Source organism: Peromyscus californicus, unplaced genomic scaffold (genome assembly GCF_007827085.1).
Source record: "Peromyscus californicus insignis strain IS unplaced genomic scaffold, ASM782708v3 Scaffold_6__1_contigs__length_162567912, whole genome shotgun sequence".
NCBI classification, from domain to species: domain Eukaryota; kingdom Metazoa; phylum Chordata; class Mammalia; order Rodentia; family Cricetidae; genus Peromyscus; species Peromyscus californicus.
Genome location: NW_026294584.1, coordinates 140,916,852 through 140,935,560, shown reverse-complemented (window position 1 = coordinate 140,935,560; position 18,709 = coordinate 140,916,852). Strand labels below are relative to the sequence as shown.

Sequence of the window (18,709 nt, the reverse complement as noted above, 5' to 3'; positions counted from 1 at the left end):
GGATCTATCTGGAGGTACAGGCAGACAGCACAGAAAGGTGGGGCAGCCATCACTTCCATCTGCACCTTTCCTTCCCATGGTGTCCGTTACCCACCATCCACTTCGGTCCAAACACCAGACAGAACATTCCAGAGATAAGTAACTGGTAACTTTTCCATTGTTTCCTGCCATTCCAAGTACCAAGATGGCGTGTCATGCCATCACGCACGACTCCATCATCACGCACGACTCCATCATCACGCACGACTCCATCACACACGACTCCATCACACACGACTCCATCACACACGACTCCATCATCACACACGACTCCATCACACACGACTCCATCACACACGACTCCATCACACACGACTCCATCACACACGACTCCATCACACACGACTCCATCACACACGACTCCATCACACACTACTCCATCACACACGACTCCATCACACACGACTCCATCACACACTACTCCATCACACACGACTCCATCACACACGACTCCATCACACACTACTCCATCACACACTACTCCATCACACACTACTCCATCACACACTACTCCATCACACACTACTCCATCAGGACGTGACCTGCCCCTTGACCAGCGCAGTCAGGGTGCATTCTACCTGCCATCAGTCAGCTGACAGCTGTGTTGTCAGATCAGTGTCAGAATCACATTGTACTCAAACAGCTTTGGTTTTGCTTAACAGTAGCCTCAAAGCTTGAGACCAGTGAAGGGACAACTCAGATGTGCCAAAGAGAAGCCACTTAACTGCTTCCTTTGGGTGAAAGGTGAAAACGTATCAGTTAGTTTTGTATGTGTAGGAAAACCTAGTGGGTGCAAGTTTAGCACTGCCTGTGGTTGGCAGCATCCCTGATGATGATGATGATGAGGAGGAGGAGGAGGAGGAGGAGGAGGAGGAGGAGGAGGAAACTGGGACTAGAACCCAAGCTTCTGAAGATGTTAAAGTCTGTTGTTAATTTCCTCCCAGCACTATGAACTTCTGTGTGTCTCGGGCCAGCAGGCTGGCCTGGTGCAAGAGTAAGTGCGCTTTAAGGATGCTTTACTGACCCCGTGCCTCTTTGCACTTGCTCCTGCGCTGCGTTCTCGCATACAGCGCCACCTGCTGGACGACCTCTAGTTGCTCTTCAATCCGTGGGAAGTGGAAGTCCGTGCATTCTTGGCAAACTGTGGCAAAATCTAAGGGATCCATCAAATATTTATCAATTCCTTATAGAAACTTAGATCTGAGAGACTGAAGACTGTAAATATGATTTGTTTTGGTAATAACTGTGCATTAAGTTATAGAGTACAATGACTTTCATCAACACTTTACTCCTCGGAGTAAAGAATCAGTACAGAACATTCTAATACAGCTCCATGTCATCTTTAAGTAGCAGACAACGAGCTCTGTAAATGATAAGAAGTGTGGTTCTGTTTAATTTGGAAGGAACAGGAGACACTGGGTAAACTAAGGTCACTCAGCAGGACTTGCTTCTAAAACGAAAAATGCATTTACAGCTGGATTATTATTTTTTGTTGTTGTTGTTGTTTTTGTTTTTCGAGACAGGGTTTCTCTGTGTAGCTTTGTGCCTTTCCTGGAACTCACTTGGTAGCCCAGGCTGGCCTCGAACTCACAGAGATCCGCCTGGCTCTGCCTCCCGAGTGCTGGGATTAAAGGCGTGCGCCACCACCGCCCGGCTTGGATTATTATTTTTAACTGCAGCCTGAAATAAGAATCTTCTTCTATAGGAGCACCAGACATGATGTTTTAGAAAGAACTAAATACCACTGAGCTGTTATGAATGTCAAAGCAGTCAAGGCTGTGTAGTTTGTTTACTATTCACTTTAGTTTGAAATGGCCAGGATGAGGTATGTTTGCGGCTCGATGTACTGAAACACATGAAACTGTTGAGTTTCTCATAATCCCTTCATAAAAACGGTTTTATTTGAAAACTGGGTGGAGTGGGTCATATCTGTTGTTCCAGCACTTAGAAAGCAAAGGTAGGAAGACTGCTCTAAGTTCAAGATCAGTGTGGTATTACAAAGCGAACCTGAATGGGAGACGTATGTACAGCATCTGCTTACCTCTTTTGATGCCACTGTATGAATTGATTCGATTATCTACTAGTAAAACCAGGCCACAGAGAGATGTGGAATAGAGTGACAGTGCTGTCTGGAGCCGGTGGAGCTTCACGCCACTCCCAGGAGTTCTTTTATGCTTACAGAAGTCCAGCATGTCTGCCCTCAGCAATCGCAAATTGTGCATGGTCTTCAGCTGGGCTCCTAGGGATGAACAAGTTACAGAAAGATACTGAAACAGCTACAGAAATCCTGTAACAGATGCAAACTTCTGTGGCAAGATAAATCCATGTTCCAAATAATCACTAAAAATGGGCCCTTCAGTGTCCCATCTATCATAATTTATCTGCAAATATCTAAGCTAAAACACAAAACGCATAGCACACAAACTCCAGGCCTTCGTGGAGAGGGATGCGATGTGAGGTTAGAACTAACGGTGTATTCTGCTCCCATGCAGGGATTTGTCCAAAGTTCCTCACAGCTATGGAAAGAGCGTCCATACCCAGGTGAATGGTGAAGCTCTCTTCCAGTTTCCTCTGCTCCTCGTAAATCCTCCCAACGGCATCTGCAGTCTCTCTGAACTGGCTCGGCTGCACTTTAATTTCCTCACTGAAATGAATACAACGACTGTTAGGCTCTCACTGCAGATTCATCTAAATTTTTCTATGAGGAAAATAAGTTCTCCATGAAATGAGAGAACTGAACAGCTGACAGCAGAGCTTACTTTATTCCTAAACTCATCCTTAATCCATGGTGACAAGTCAAACCATAAGCAGCAACAGGTTCTAAAAGCCCCACTTGTCCTTCCATTTCCTCACAGTGAGCAATGTGGATTATTCTCTTCAATCATTACAATATCAACTGACACATCACTGCTTACTGTTTCCTGGCGGCTTAAAAATGATTCAGGGATTAACTGATGAACTAACACGTAATACCTTTAAAGGTCAGATTGAACATATTTAAAAATATACAGTAGTTCTTATGATGAGGCTAATTCTAGACAAAACAGTAAAACAGGTGAAGTGAGAGCAAGGCAGATTAAAAATGAAGAAGTTAGGCTGTTGAGATGGTTTAGCAGGTAAGAGGCTGTACTTTCCCAAGTCTGCTGACATAAAGTTTATATCCAGACTCACTGTGGGAGGAAAATGGCAACTTCTGAAAGTTGTCCTCTACTTTCCAGATGCTTGCTTACCTCTCTCTCTCTCTCACACACAGTGATGATGATGATGATTATAGGAGTGATAGTAATCAATCATAAAGTTAAGTCTTTTAAAATTAAAGGGCATATAAGTCATAAAGCTGTGAGGTCCATGTGCACACTTCCTGCTGGCTGCATTTCCGCCAGCGGTCTCCTCTCACAGGACAAGCTCTCTTTGCTCTGCCCCACAGGAGCTGTGACCACATAACTGCTCCGGTCAAGTCCACGGCACAAGGCAATGAAGGAAACGTAATGACAAGGTGTGGCATGACTCTCCAAGGAGGACCAGGAAACAGGGATAGCCTGTTTGCATCAGTGCACATTTGCCAAAGGGTGTTGTCATCGAAGAAGTCAAGAGAACACATCAGCCTTGTGTTTGGTCATGTGCAGGCTAGCCAGCCATTCCGGAACAGTTAGGAGCCATACCTTGTGCACCTGAACCCCTCCCATTAGTCTTCACTCAGTGTGTCCAAGGACACATGGGGACTGGCGATAAGAGAAGCCTTTCTGAACGACTGACAGCTGAGAGCCAGACACAAGGCTTGCTCCAGACTGGAGCTGAACTGACAGACAACAGAACTGGACAACAGGTAGACAAGGGCTGGGATGCAGCTCCATGGGAGAAGGCTTGACCCACAGTAAGTCTAGGACCGGGTGAGAAGAAACAAGATTCCATTGCTGAGAGAAGAGCAGTAGCATAGAGAGGACCTACTCCATGGCACAGGTGTGCAAAGACTGCTGGATGCCAACAATGGAGCAGTGTGCAGAGAAAAACACTTTCAAACCCTGAGTTCCAACCCAGACACAAACAGCATCCAGCTACTACCATAGAAAATGAAGCCTACTGGGCACTGGGGATCTAGATGATAAAATTCAAAGTCTGCTGCCCTACTGACAAGATGTAAACAATCTTAATAGTGATGGCCTGTTAATTTCTGCACATAATTACTATTTAGATAAATAACTCCCTTTTGACCCAGTCTTATTGAGTGGCAACGCACTCTGTAGACCAGGCTGGCTTCAAACTCAGAGATCCATCTGCCTCTGCTTTCCATGTGCTGGGATTAAAGGCATGCACTGCCACTCTACAATGTGAAGCAGGAGGAACAAGAGCTGGCTATGGGAGTATACACCTATAATTTAAGCACAGAGAAGCCACAAGAAGGAAGGTCGCTGCTAGCCCAAGCAAGGCTGATCTACACGAATGGCAAAGTCTGTTTTTAAAAGTAATAAAACAAAAAGATAAGCCACAGAACAGGAGCCAAGTATCTACAAAACGTATTTCTAATGATAAACATGTATCCAGAGTACAAACGTAAGTTTTACAGCTCAGTAATAAGAAAACGTAAAGGAGAGACATAGATACAAGGTTATCACATGGGACACTGTTCAACGTGTTAGCTATCGGGGAACACAGAGTGAACCTGGAATGAGAGGTCACAGCAATGCCCGGGAGAATGGCTCAAAACCACTGGAGTGCTGGCGAGGCCCCAGCACAGCGGCCACTCTCAGAGAGGCTGACGGGGGTGGCAAGAGGAGAGTGCTGAACATGAAGGCAAAGAGGAAATGTCATGTCTTGACGGTGGTGACAGTTCTATGACGGTCTCAGTTCCTTAATCTGTGCTTCATTAAAACAGGCAGACTTTACTTCATGTCACTTATCCCTCAAAAAGTTAGTTTTCCGGGAGTTGAAAACAGAATTTCTATTGCTCAAGGAAACACCTACCAAAGATAGTAATGGTAAAAGCATTTTCCCTGAGGCATATGGTTTAAAAAGAAGAAACTAAAGGCCAGATTTACACGGTGAACTGACCTACACATCGAGCCAGGAAGCACAGCAGCAAACGGATAGGCGGCTTGTGTACAAGGAACTTTTCAGCTTCCTTAAATCCATCGCCTGCAACACACAGCATGTGCCTCTACATTTGGGTCAGTGCATACATTCGTGCATAGAAAGTCAGATGCTCAGCACACTCCAACCCCTGAACCCCACTGCTCTCAAAATGCTGGCTGGGGAGTCAAGTACCTCGGTTGTCCCTAGAAGACAGGCGCAGTTTGGAAAAATAGTGAAGTAAATGAAAGACTGTCATGTGCAGGGAAGCGGTAATAAAATGGCCATGAGACGATTCCACCAACTATTTGTGCATGTGTGTAGGGGTGTGTGTGTGTGTGTGTGTGTGTGTGTGTGTGTGTGTGTGTGTGTGTGTGCAGGTGTGCATGCAGGCAAAGCTGTACACACGTGTGCAGCTCAGAGGACAAACTCAGACCTTCACTTTACCAACTGTGCTAGTTCCCAGCCTTACTTAATGCATCCATCCATCCCAATACTTACTGAACAGTTCATGTGTGCCAGTGTCAAGAGCACTTGGCAAGGAGCTGTCTGGGCATACAAAACAAACAAACACAAAGAAAGAGAGAAAGAGAGAGAGAGAGAAAGAAAGAAAGAAAAAAGAAAAGAGAGAAAGAAAGAGTGAGGGAGGGAGGGACGGAGGAAGGGAGAGAAGGAGGGGAAAGAAAGAAAGAAAGAAAGAGGGAGGGAGGAAGAAAGAGAAAAAAAAAGAGCAGACATATTTCTTATCCTTGAGGCAAGACTAGTGGGAGGCCGGCATTACATAAAGACAATGCTCCTCCAAAGCCAGCCTGGGACTGTCTACCAATGCTTACAGCCTGTGCTAGCATATTCTGGAAATCGGTTTACCGGACTTAGAGATATTTTTCTCTTTCTGCTTAGTGAGTGTCTGACATTCATCCAGTCATGCCAAGTGGAATGCAATTTAATGAAATGAAAGAAAATGCCTGTAATTCTACCACTTGGGATAGAGAGTCTGAAGGATTTCTCCAAATTCAAGGCCATCCTAGGCTAAATGCCAAGTTTGAGGTCAGCAGAGCTACATAATAATGAAGTACAAAATCTTACATTTTCATTGCCAAACATATACAACCAAAAGGTTGCTTCTGGAATAAAATGGATAGTGATGGACACACACAGGACTAAGAACAAGCGAGGGCCAGTACCTGAGGGAGCTGTTGTCGGGGTTCTTTAGGTCCTGATGGAGTTTTATCACCCACTCCTGATACTCTTGCTTCTGGATAGCTGTTGACTGCTTCAGTTCATTGGACCATTTATTCTCCAAGTCCTAAACAGAGAGTGCCAACTGGTCAAGTTCTTCACAAGAAAAGAAAACCTAATTCTATATCTTAAGCCATTATATTTCATTTCACTTACTTGCTGGGACTCAAAATGCTGGGCAGCCAGTGAATTGACATCTTGATCTGTGAGTGATTTCCCCAATTCCTGCATCACCTTTTCCATTTCAATACCTTGTCTAAAACATAATTAATAAATTAGATAAATTCATCAAACTTTTAGAGTATACAGCCACTTTAGTTCAGTGAATAAAATGAAAACATAGTTTTTTTCCTTCTCCTTCCCTCCGAAAACATAATTTTTATTTTATGAAAGATAATATAATCTAAGAAGTAAAACTCCAATACCTTGAAAATACTCTGAATCCTTGAAAATGAGTATGTGAATACTGATGAGTATGTCTTAAAAGTGTCAACCACATCACGTATGCAGGCAGATCATCATTTGAGCTTAATGTATAAAGGGAAGCAGTCAAAATCCAAGCGGACTCTCAGTGACTGTTTAATAGTCCCAACCCCTTCTCCTTTGCAGAGTTCCTCTGAGGAAACAGTCTTATCCCAGCCTAAGCAGATTTTCCATACAAGTATATGAGGACTGACCTGAGCTCAATGCTGAAAGTTAGTCTCCACTATACCCAGAAACTGCCAGTTAAGTTTGAAAAGACAGAGACAAACTGTTAAGTCACGCAATTACTTTTAAGGAGTGATGTAAAATACAGCCTGATTTTGTAGTCTAGTGCTACAGTCTTCATTTACCCAAAAAAACAATGTACAGAATGGCTTCCCTCTAGAAGGAGCTAATCAATGGTGTTACGAGTACAGACAGTAGTCACTTACAGGTAAAAGAAAACGGTGACTAGGAAGGCCTGAGGAAGGCCTCCGTTGCTGAAAACTTCCTATTTCTTGATTGGGTGGAGCTACCAGGATCGGCTTGCTCTGTGACAATGTACTGAGCTGTACTTTCATAATGTATTGTACGTTCTGACTGCATTGGTAAAATTTCAAGTTAAAACTTATCTCTTAATACAAACGCACGCAAAGTTTGTTCTAAAAGCTATTTTGAGGGGTTGGGAGATAGCTGAGTTGGATGCCCAGTACTTACATTACAGAAAAGCTAGGAGAGGTGGCACATATCTATAACCCCAGTGCTCAGGAGGCAGAGACAGGCAGATCTCCGAAGTTCATTGGCCAGACAGCCTGGCCAAATAGATAAAGTTCAGGTTCAGTGAGAGACCCTGTCTCAAAAACTATGGAGGACAGAGACTGAGGAAGACACTCAATATTGACCTGTGGCCTTTACACACACACACACACACACACACACACACACACACACACACACACACTGTACCTACCTACATACATGAACACACCCATATGAACATGTACATACTCCATACATATACATATGCAATTAAGTAAATACAGAAAATTTAAATAAACATATAATAAACAGAATAGAACACAAACTAAGTTTTATTGTCATTCTAGTTAAGTAAATTGTTAAAACTGATTTTATACTTATTCATAACAATTTAGACATATAGATGTAAGAAATAAGACCCATACAACTTATACACATGAATACTTTGACATCTTCTGGAAGTAGATATTCAGTATCATTTAGCTTCCACTTCACTATATACAATGCAGACAGTCCTATAAACTTTTTTGTTTTGTTTGCTTTTTGAGACAGGGTTTCATGATGCAGTCCTGGGGGCCTTGTGTCTCTGCCTCTTGAGAACTGGGATTACAGATGTGCACCTCCACTCCTGGTTGTTAATATTTTAGAAAGTACGAGGTATCAGGTGAAGATTATGACTGTAAGAGAGGTTTTCATTTAGAAACAAAAATGTCTACTAAAAACTTCTATTTGCACTAATATTTTACAAGTGTTCCCTCTAGTGGATAAAAAGCGTTATTGCCATTTCTTCTAAAGTTTAAAGAACTATCTAGAATATGGTTTCATAAAAGCAGCAAATTTCTCATAAGAAAAAAAAGACAAAAGAATTCAAGGAAAATTTCATGAACATTTATGTCACCCTGAATGTATCCAAAATGCAAGGAGTTAATCATATAATTAATGATTTAAGATATTGCCTAGGTTAAATTCAAAGGAAAGTTGTCTCTATTTCAGATAAACACTAACTATAGACTGGCTCAGCATACCAGGTATGACAACTCTGCAACCTGAATGTCAAGCGATAAAATGCCATAACTTTTCTTCCTTCCTTCCTTCCTTCCTTCCTTCCTTCCTTCCTTCCTTTTTTATTTTCCGGAGCTGAGGACCGAACCCAGGGCCTTGTGCTTGCTAGGCAAGTGCTCTGCCACTGAGCTAAATCCCCAACCCCAACTTCTCAAAAACAAGGATCAAGCATCAAGTTCCAAAGAGGGTAAATAATTAGTAAGTTAATTCATTGTCCCTGGTAGAATAGAAGCTGTTTCGAAAAATAATAAATAAACAGAATAGAAATCACCTCTGATTTTGAAAAGAGAACAGTGTAACCACGGGTGGCCAGACAGGGACTTTTCAGGAGGAGCAGGCAGGGGTTAGAGCAGTCACTGGCTGGGTGAAGCACTGGTAAGGGACACACAGGAGCCAAGGAGGGTACAGAGCAATACAGTTAGCCCTCGGGACTCACAGAGCACTGATCCCTGGCAGAGTATTTGTATCAACCTATGCACACCCTCCAGCATGTTTTCAATGATCTCTAGACTGCTTACAACAACTACTGCAATGTAAGCAGTTGTTATACTGTATTCTTAGGAATAACTACAAGATTTAAAGCCTGGGGATGTTCAGAATAGGCATGACTCTTTTTTCTTGCATATTTTTAATTGACAGTTGGCTGAATTCTTAGACACATGAGGCTCAAAGTCTGGGTTCATTGTTCAGCATCATGAAAGAAAAGAAATCCATCTGTGATTATTTCATATTTCAATTTTTTAACTATAATAACCATTAAAATAAAAAATATTATTCACACACTGTTAGTCTTAATGTTTTCTAATGTGAGGCTAACGAGAGACAGGAGCATATAGCATCTCATTTTAAGTTGACTTCTTTAGTGTTCTATTAAATCAGTCATAAAAATTAAGTGTGATGTGGTCTTAACAAGCTTCCACAACAAGAACCATCGTACACCAGTAATATTATTAAAATTCATCTAGATGTTATGTATACCCATACTCTTAAATAAATGCTTTTAAGGTAATAAATGATCTGCTAAATCAAAATGGATTATGTAGGAGGAGGATATTTGCTTTACACTACAGTTAACAGTTAACAGAACCAGAGGAGCAGCCCGGAAAGCCACACTTCAACATAAAGGAGTTGGCGGCTTTTCACTAACTCGGAAACCCGTATCCAAGAAAGCACTGTTTGTGTGCTGTCTTAGGTAGACTACACAAAGGAATTCAAATCCGATTACAATTTCTTGGGGCAATGTGATGGCTATTTCTATTTTCTTCCTAATGTGGGAAGCTTACAATATAATTGAAAGGCACCATGGCCTAGAGAAAGGCAATCCAGAAGACGCTCTGAGTAGGGACAGAGCAAGAAGGAGTGGCTAATAGTTCTGAGGTCACAATCATTTGGTTAAAATACTAGCTTCCCCTTGGATAACTACTGGATTTATGTAAGCCACAGTTTTCTCACCTGCAAAATGAAGATACCAATTGTAGGGCTGTGGTGAAGATCAAAGAAGACAGTTCACTCCAAGCATTTTGCAGTGTTTCAATTTTATAAAAGTGCAAACAGGCTGGTTTACAGGCTATTATATTTCACAATGTAACATTTAATTATAATAACACAAGAAATGAGTGGTACCTCTCTCGTAATTTTTTCAGCTCCACATCTCTTTCACCAATCAGTTCTGAGATGCTAACAAAGTAATTATGTTCCAGATTAAGGAGAGTTTCAGAGGCCGGGGAATGGATCAGGTCATGGTACACATCTGCAAAATCTTCATCCCAGTTCGGCTCCTCAGGCCTCGCATGCTCTAAGGTAGTCTGTGAGATAATACACACATTCAGTCCTGGCAGAACTTCTCTGCTTAGCATACCACTAGAGAAGTATGGGTATTATGACTGTGCTTTGACACGTCAGACAGGGATGGAGACCCTGCCTTTACACACATGCAGATGTCACTGTAGGACTGTCTGGATACAGAGAAGAACACGGGGAGATAGACCCAAGCTGTTATTATGAATTGCCTGGGGAATGAATGAGGTATTCCTACAGAGCGAAGGATGGAAGTGCCTACAATAGTAAAGAAAGTCGGTATGCCGTGACCCCGTTTCCATGCACAATGAACATGTGTTCCTGCACAAAGGACGAGCAACAAGCCAACGGCAGCTATGTCGGGACAGTGGGACTTCTCACAGCCACTAACTTGGCTGTATGTGAATGTATTATGAATATCTTAGTTAGGTTTCTGCTGCTGTGACAAAACACCACGAGCAAAGCAACTTGGAGAAGAAAGGGTTTATTTCACTCATGGTTCCACGTAACAGCTCATTATCAAAAAAAGTGAGGGCAGGAACCTGGAGGCAGGAGCTGATGCAGAAGCCATGGAGGGGTGCTGCTTACTGGCTTGTTCCCCATGGTTTGCTCAGCCTGCTTTCTTACAGAACCCAGGACCACCAGCCCAGGGATGGCACCACTCACAATGGGCTGGGCCCTCCCTTGTGTAGAAAATGCCTGTCTATAGCCCTATCTTATGGAAGCCTTTCCTTAATTGAGGTTCCCTCTTCTCAGATGACTTTAGCTTGTATCAAGTGTATATAAAACTATCCAGCACAATAAAGATAATTTGTATGAAGTAATCTATAATCAGAAGAAAACTTTCTTATTAAAAACATACTCTAAAATGATTCATAGGTTAGTAAATAAAATAATAATGTGTGTAGCATCTTGGACTTCATTAAACAGGCCATACTAGCTGCAACCCTACAGAAAACCAATGACATCATACAACAATGACAAAAACAGGTGAGAAAGCAGGAGTAAGCAGAGCCGAAACCTAAGCTGGAATGCTGGCTTAGGCTGTCAGATGAAATTCAAGGTGTTAGCTCAACTGGAACTCCAGATAGAGTAACGTAAACATGTGAAAAAATGTAAACATGCTCCAAGAAATACAGAGGATAAAGTAGCTTCATGTTTCCAAAGGTACGATTCCAAACATATTTCATTTAAAAAAATGGTGCTGGGGCTGAAAATAGTTCATCAGATAAAGGCACTTGCCTGACAATCTGAGTTCGATCCTTGGGACCTAGAGGGTGGAAGGAAAGAACCAATTCCCTTAAAGTGTCCTCTGTCTTCAACAAGTGTTTGGTGGCTTGAGTGACACACACACACACACACACACACACACACACACACACACACACACACACACACACACACTTTGCCTCGGGAACTCATGTTGATATAGAATGGAAGCATAGAAGCAAGAACATATGGTGTGTATTACTGGCTCACAAATAAAAAAGCAATGGGTTCTCTACTTTGTTTCCTATGACTTCAGCAAGGAAAACATCCTCGAAAAGTCTGGAATATTTTGAAATACACACTCTGCCCTCTGTCTTACCTCAGCATAAGCTTTGGCCCATGTTCTTGCCAGCTGGTGCAGATCTACTTCACCGGACTTCACAGCATCCAAGGACGCTTCGGCATGTCTGTCATGGTCTCTGAGGGATTCTTCTTCTACAAACCGGCTCAGAGCTTCTTTTAAGTCTGTACAAGAGACAACAAATGCCACCTTCAGCAAGACATACACACAGTAGGGGACACAAATCCGAATGAACTGAGTTTGGTCCCTGGGACCCACATGATAGAAGGAGAGAGCTGACTCTCCTGAAAGTTGTATTCTGACTGCCATACACATGCCATGGTATGCACATGCACACACAGAGAGATGCATATAAAACAAAATAAATAAATATGTAATTTTAAAAAAATTAAAAAAGTAGAATTCACATTTCTTACAAGCTTACAAGTTCCCAGTGATGCTATTTGTCTAGGATGGGACAACGTTTTGAGAACTAACAATGGGGTAAGTATTTGCCCGTTGGTGTCCTGGGTCCTGGTTTATATGACAGTGCTAGAAGGCTTCAAGCTTCCCTGTCTGTTTACCACTCTAGTTAGTGGGGTGAACCTGGGAGAGTGGAGCCGAAACATGAGGCAGACTAAAGTCTCATGCAATAGCTAACTTACTCAGAGCATCAGACAATTTATACTCTGAGGATTAAGAAGAGTCATCTGGGTAAAGTATACAATCACAAGGATGAGCCACATGTGGCAAAAACATGTTTTTCTATATGTGCATATGAGTATCAACAGCTGACGTAAACTCACTCCTATCTGCTACACTTGGGAGGAGCACAAAAGCATATTCCAAGAACAATTCTGTGTTTTGAAGAAACTGAGGTCACAAGATTCTTATCTTGTTTCCTTGGAGTTTTCTTACAAAGTCTCAGAAATCTCCTCACACAGCTTCATTCATGGTCCGTGTTCCCACAATAATTCAAGCACCAATGATCCAACAGATTCTCTATTGAAAATTCCCCTAGTTGTGAAAAAACATGGCCCTTGCAAAGTGACTTAGAAGAGATGACTGTGGAAGTCAGCGGACAAAGGTGGTTCGGTGCTAAGTGCTCCTGCTGTACTTCGTCACCTCAAAACCAATGAGCAAAGGAAAAGAGAGACAGCAAAGGAAAAGAGCAGCAAAGCTCCACCATGCAAGTGATGCTGAGACACTAGGTAAATCCCCACAACCAAACTCAGAGGTTAAGTACTGTAGCTAATTTTGTATTATGCCAATTAATTCAGACACTAAATTACTTCATAAATAACTACAGTACAAACAAAAGTTTCAAAAGTTCTGGCGAATAGTTTTTCTTCTTGGAAGGTTAACTCATATTTTACACTTCCGATGCTGTTGGGGTTGTGTGTTCTAGACAGGGCTTCTTAAACTTTGTACACTCACAAAGCACTCACCATAGAAAGTTTTACACGACTCGGATATTTAGGTTCATGGTTGGTTTTGTCAACTTGACACATCAGTCATCTAAGAGAGAACCTCAACTGAGAAAATGTTGCCATAAGCCTGGCATGTGGACAGGCCTGAGGAGCATTTTCTTGATTAATGACTGATGTGGGAAGGCTGGCCCACTGTGGCAGTATGACCTCAGCTTTAGTTCCTCCCTCGGGGTTCCTGCCTTGAGGTCCTGCCCTGATTCCCTGATGATGGACTGCAACTGCAACCTTTTCCTCCAAGTTACTATTGGTCATGTTCTGTACCACAGCAATATAAACCTAACTAAGACAATAGGTATACAAATCAAATATATACTGTTTAAAAATCATGAGGAAATTTATGTTACCTTGGTATCTACAAATCCTACTATTTACTAAAGACTAAATTAAAGGCTGGGGAAATGGCTCAGTGAGTACAGTGCTTGCCATGTAAATATGATTTCAATCTCCAGGACCTATGTAAAATGCTGGGTATAGCAGTGTGTGCCTATAATTCCTGCACTGGGGAGGCAGAGGCTGGAGTATTGGATCCCTGGAACTCACTAACCAGCAAATCTTGCTGAACTGATGAGCTCTAGGGCCAATGAAAGACTCTTCCCCAAAAAATCAAAAGGTGGACAACAATAGAGGAAGATCTGATATCAACTTCTGTTCTCCTGCACCCACTCCAACACACACACACATATATCCACACCCACCTCACACACATACACCCATACACACACATATCCCATACCCATATACACACACATTTCCCCCCCACATATCTCATACACATACACCCCACACACATACACCCCAACACATATATACCCCACACACATTCACACAAAGACTAAAAGATGTATACTAATGGAATGGATGTGCTTGTTCATTTTTACACAAATAATTAAATCTTGGCTGAAGAGTTAAACTGTAGGATGTAGAGCATCTTTAATATTTTTCATTTTGATTTTATAATTGTCAATGACAAGAATGACATTTTTCATAAATATGTAGTATAAAATGGCAAAACATATGTTTAAGGGCATTTCAGAAATTGTTTGCAATTCTGTCTTAATTTCATGTCAAAATTTATTAAACAAATTTTTACAAAACTAAAGTCAGCAACTAAAGCAGCAACTTTTAAAAATCAAAAATTCGCCGGGCGGTGGTGGCGCACGCCTTTAATCCCAGCACTCGGGAGGCAGAGCCAGGCGGATCTCTGTGAGTTCGAGGCCAGCCTGGGCTACCAAGTGAGTTCCAGGAAAAGGCGCAAAGCTACACAGAGAAACCCTGTCTCGAAAAAAAAAAAAAACAAAAAAAAAAAAAAATCAAAAATTCAGGAGCCAAAGAGATGGCTCATTAGATAAAGATGCTTGCTTCCAACAACCTGGGTTAGATCTCAGGATCCACATGGTGGAAGGAAAGAACCAACTCTGTGTAAGCTGTTCTCTAGCTTCACGCAGGCTCTGTGGCACACCATAAATAAATGTAATAAAAACTGTTTTAAAACTCAAACATCCTAACACAATACAACCTAAAGACATAGTGATTTTAAAAACTTCAATGTTGAGGAGTGAGGAGAGGAAAATACTAAACTCTTTGTTTTCCACAATTAAACCATTATTTCTACAAGAACAGAAAACTGTAAAAGCACCGCAGTGCCTAAGAGCAGTCTGGAATCTGAGCCAGGAGGCTTTGGGCAGCACTCACTAGAGGAGCACAACATGGTGGCATCAGCAATACAAGTGTACATGCTGTGTACACCATGAACCCACTATACATCCGATTTTGAATTCATTTTTGGTCACTTTTTCAGGAGTCTAACATTCAGTTGTGCAGTCTCACACGTCAGGTCCCAAGTTCAGAATCTGTGTGCTGCCAAGAAACTTCAATGACAGAGACTATAGGAACACAAAATCAGTCCTCACCACTCTCTATGAAGCAGGGCAAATTGTGCAGCAGCATCAGACGTCCATGCAAATGGCTGGCATTCCCGTCCACAGGAAACCTCAGGGGCACTCTCAGTTCGAAGCGCTCATTTCCTACCTTGAATTTGTACACGAATTCTCTTTCCTTGTTGCAGAATCTTTCTCGGTTTTTCTTCATATTCTTCGGCAGGATTTCTGTAGAATGAACAACAGCAAAAGCCATGAGTCAAGCGTCCACAGGAAACATGTTTCGTTACTGCTGCAACACCTCTAAAACACAGCCCAGCAGCTCAGAGACCGGACCCATGCGATTCTGAACCAACTATTCCAATTTCTATTTTACTTCCATTTCATTTTGGACATGTTCTCACTGTGCAGCCCAGAATAGCTTCAAACATTTAATCTTTCTGCTTCAATGCCCCCTGACCCCCAAGTGCTGGGATTATAGGTGTACACCATCACAATCAGCCCAAAAGTTAATTTCAGGCCAACAATATGCTCAGAAAGTACTTTTATTCCTAGGCAAGAATAAAAAAATACTTAACACAAGGGAAGAAACAGAGATAGGGGTAAGAGGATCCTTAGGAAAGATACAGGGGGGATGCAGGTGTGGAGCTTATGGGACTGGTAAAGGCAGCCAAACCAACGAAGACCCGGTGGTATCTTGAAGATGTTAGATATGGTGGTTGTGAAATGTGATAGGAAAGGGTGAGAGAATACAATAAAGGCCTCCAAGTAGGAAGCACATATACAGGAGAACACACCATACAGGATGCCACCCACAAGGCACACTGGACACTACTCAGAGAAAAGAAAGTGTAGTAAAGAGAGTAGGAATAAACATCCCTTAAAAATCTACTCATCAGCCTCCCAACTGGACTTCCCATTGCTAGGATTTCCCCACCAAACCAGTCCTTACGCTGTTCTCTACCTAAATCATATAATCTGTCTCTTTAAAAAAAAGCATATATATACATATATATGTATATATACACATACACACATACCTGAAGCCCCCCAAAATACAATACAGATTCATGTCATTATTCTTGGTTGCCCACAAAAACTAGATGATAAACTCTATTGCTAAAGACACTGCACAGCTCAGTTGAAGATACAGAGACTCAAGCTGGAACTGAGCTCGAAGTTTCCTCTCTGCTGGCTAGCTTTTACAGTCCTGGAAGGTACTATGCAGGCTGCTGTGGGAGAAACATTATGAATGGTCTTACCCAGTTGTGAACTATATTAACCTGCCAGACAAGATGCGCCCACCTGTTCATTCTCACTGTTGTGAGAGTATCCAGTTTGCTCTGACTGGATTTGAGTTCAGCTCCATAGGAGCAAGTCCATGCCTGGTACTGTAATCCTGGTCAAAAACCCACAGCAGGTAAGATCATTGGTCCTAGGATGAACCTAAAGATCATTGTTCAGTTAAACTGACAGTGTCAACCCACCTTCTAAATATTGATACTGGGACTCAGAGGGACCCAGAGACAGTGCTACTCTCAGCCTTAATCAGGTAAGTGTCTTTCCAGTGAACAGTAGTGAATGCACGGACTCATGGGGACACAGGTGCTGAGAATAAGTGACGAGTCAGCCCCAAACACATTTATAGCACCCGTTTTGAAGGCTCAAGGACCGCTGCAGCAGAGGGGGTAGAAACATACAGGACCCAGAAGACAGAGTGAAGGACAACAAAATGGCGTTTCCTAGGCAAGACACTGCCATTGCAGTTATAGGCCCTTGGCAGCCTCAGATGCCTGCTGGGTTTGCAGAAGAATAGGCCCATCAGCAGCTAAGGAGGGTGGGGGGACTCAGAGGGACCCATGCCCATCAGCAGCTAAGGGGGGACTCACAGGGATCCATGCCCATCAGCAGCTAAGGAGGGGACTCATAGGGACCCATGCTCGTCAGCAGCTAAGGGGGAGACTCAGGGGGACCCATGCCCATCAGCAGCTAAGGGGGGACTCACAGGGACCGATGCTCATCATCAGCTAAGGGGGGACTCAGGGGGACCCATGCCCATCAGCAGCTAAGTGGGGACTCAGAGGGACCCATACCCATCAGCAGCTAAGGGGGGACTCAGGGGGACCCATGCCCATCAGCAGCTAAGGGGGGACTCAGAGGGACCCATGCCCATCAGCAGCTAAGGGGGGGGGACTCACAGGGACCCATGCTCATCAGCAGCTAAGGGGGGACTCAGGGGGACCCATGCCCATCAGCAGCTAAGGGGGGGGGGGGACTGAGGGGGACTCAGGGGGACCCATGCTCATCAGCAGCTAAGGGGGGACTCAGGGGGACCCATGCTCATCAGCAGCTAAGGGGGAACTCAGGGGGACCCATGCTCATCAGCAGCTAAGGGGGGACTCAGGGGGACCCATGCTCATCAGCAGCTAAGGGGGGACTCAGGGGGACCCATGCCCATCAGCAGCTAAGGGGGGACTCAGGGGGACCCATGCCCATCAGCAGCTAAGGGGGGGACTCCGGGGGACCCATGCCCATCAGCAGCTAAGTGGGGACTCAGAGGGACCAATGCCTTACTAAGGGTGTGGTTTTTTAAGGACAGATTCAGGGAAAGGGGAGTCCCTGTCTTCAGTTGTGTGTCCATTAGTGCCCCCACCAGACTCCAACGAGTAGATGCAATCCAATGCTCATTCATCAGGTCTGGCTAAGTTAAACGGGCCACAAAACCAAACCAAACATTCCATGAATCTGGAAAGCGGACTGGTAGGGAAGTGGGGGTTTAAAAGGGATGAGGAAGTTAGCAGGGATGGGAGGGGGATATGGGAAGGTGAGGGAAAGCGTAATCAGAATACATTATATACATGTAACAGAACAAAACCAATAAAAATACATCTTCATGCTGTATTTGCTTATGAGAGTCCACTGCTCTCAGGATAAATTCATCTTAACCCAGTTTAAATCTCTGTCACACCAACATGCAACCTACAAACTTAAGTTTTCCACATTACTGAACTGTCAATGCCAAGCTGCACTCCCGCGCTTTGGATAGTCGCCAGGAAGCCTGCTCGAGTTCCTTACGCCTTTAATAGGTACCCTCACTGAGACCTCCGCAGCGAAGGGGTTTCCTCGCGGTTGGCATGGGCTCACCTCTTTCCTCGGAAGCCAAAGCACCACTTGGAGCTGTCAACGCCGAGCCGCCCAATAAATCAGCTGACTTCTTGCTTGTTTTTACAGCCAACAGATTCTCTTCTGCAGATTCGCTATCCTCTGTTCCCCTCTCCTCCAGCCGCAGGGAAAACTCCGATCCAAAATACTTTTGCTCCATTCCTCTTTAAGTTAGTCGTTATAAAAGTTGAAGGCGTGTTACTATT

General features: G+C 43.3%; 1 protein-coding gene across 4 annotated transcripts in view; it reads right to left on the bottom strand.

Moving 5' to 3' along the window:
• The window catches only part of CUNH12orf4 (chromosome unknown C12orf4 homolog), a 37,068-nt gene extending 18,465 nt beyond the window's left edge, over positions 1–18,603 (bottom strand). The window contains exons 1-9 of one of the 4 annotated variants that reach the window (XM_052719989.1): positions 18,486–18,603; positions 15,375–15,569; positions 12,014–12,159; positions 10,252–10,433; positions 6,502–6,601; positions 6,291–6,412; positions 2,577–2,683; positions 2,081–2,278; positions 1,064–1,192 (exon numbers count right to left, since the gene is read on the bottom strand). In XM_052719989.1, the coding sequence (XP_052575949.1) occupies positions 1,064–1,192; positions 2,081–2,278; positions 2,577–2,683; positions 6,291–6,412; positions 6,502–6,601; positions 10,252–10,433; positions 12,014–12,159; positions 15,375–15,552 (1,162 nt within the window). In that variant the 5' untranslated portion in view covers positions 15,553–15,569; positions 18,486–18,603. Of the gene's footprint in view, positions 1–1,063; positions 1,193–2,080; positions 2,279–2,576; positions 2,684–6,290; positions 6,413–6,501; positions 6,602–10,251; positions 10,434–12,013; positions 12,160–15,374; positions 15,570–16,646; positions 16,689–18,485 lie in introns of those variants that run through there. The other 3 variants (XM_052719992.1, XM_052719990.1, XM_052719991.1) reach the window with 3 other exon arrangements.
• Positions 18,604–18,709: the final 106 nt, after the last annotated feature.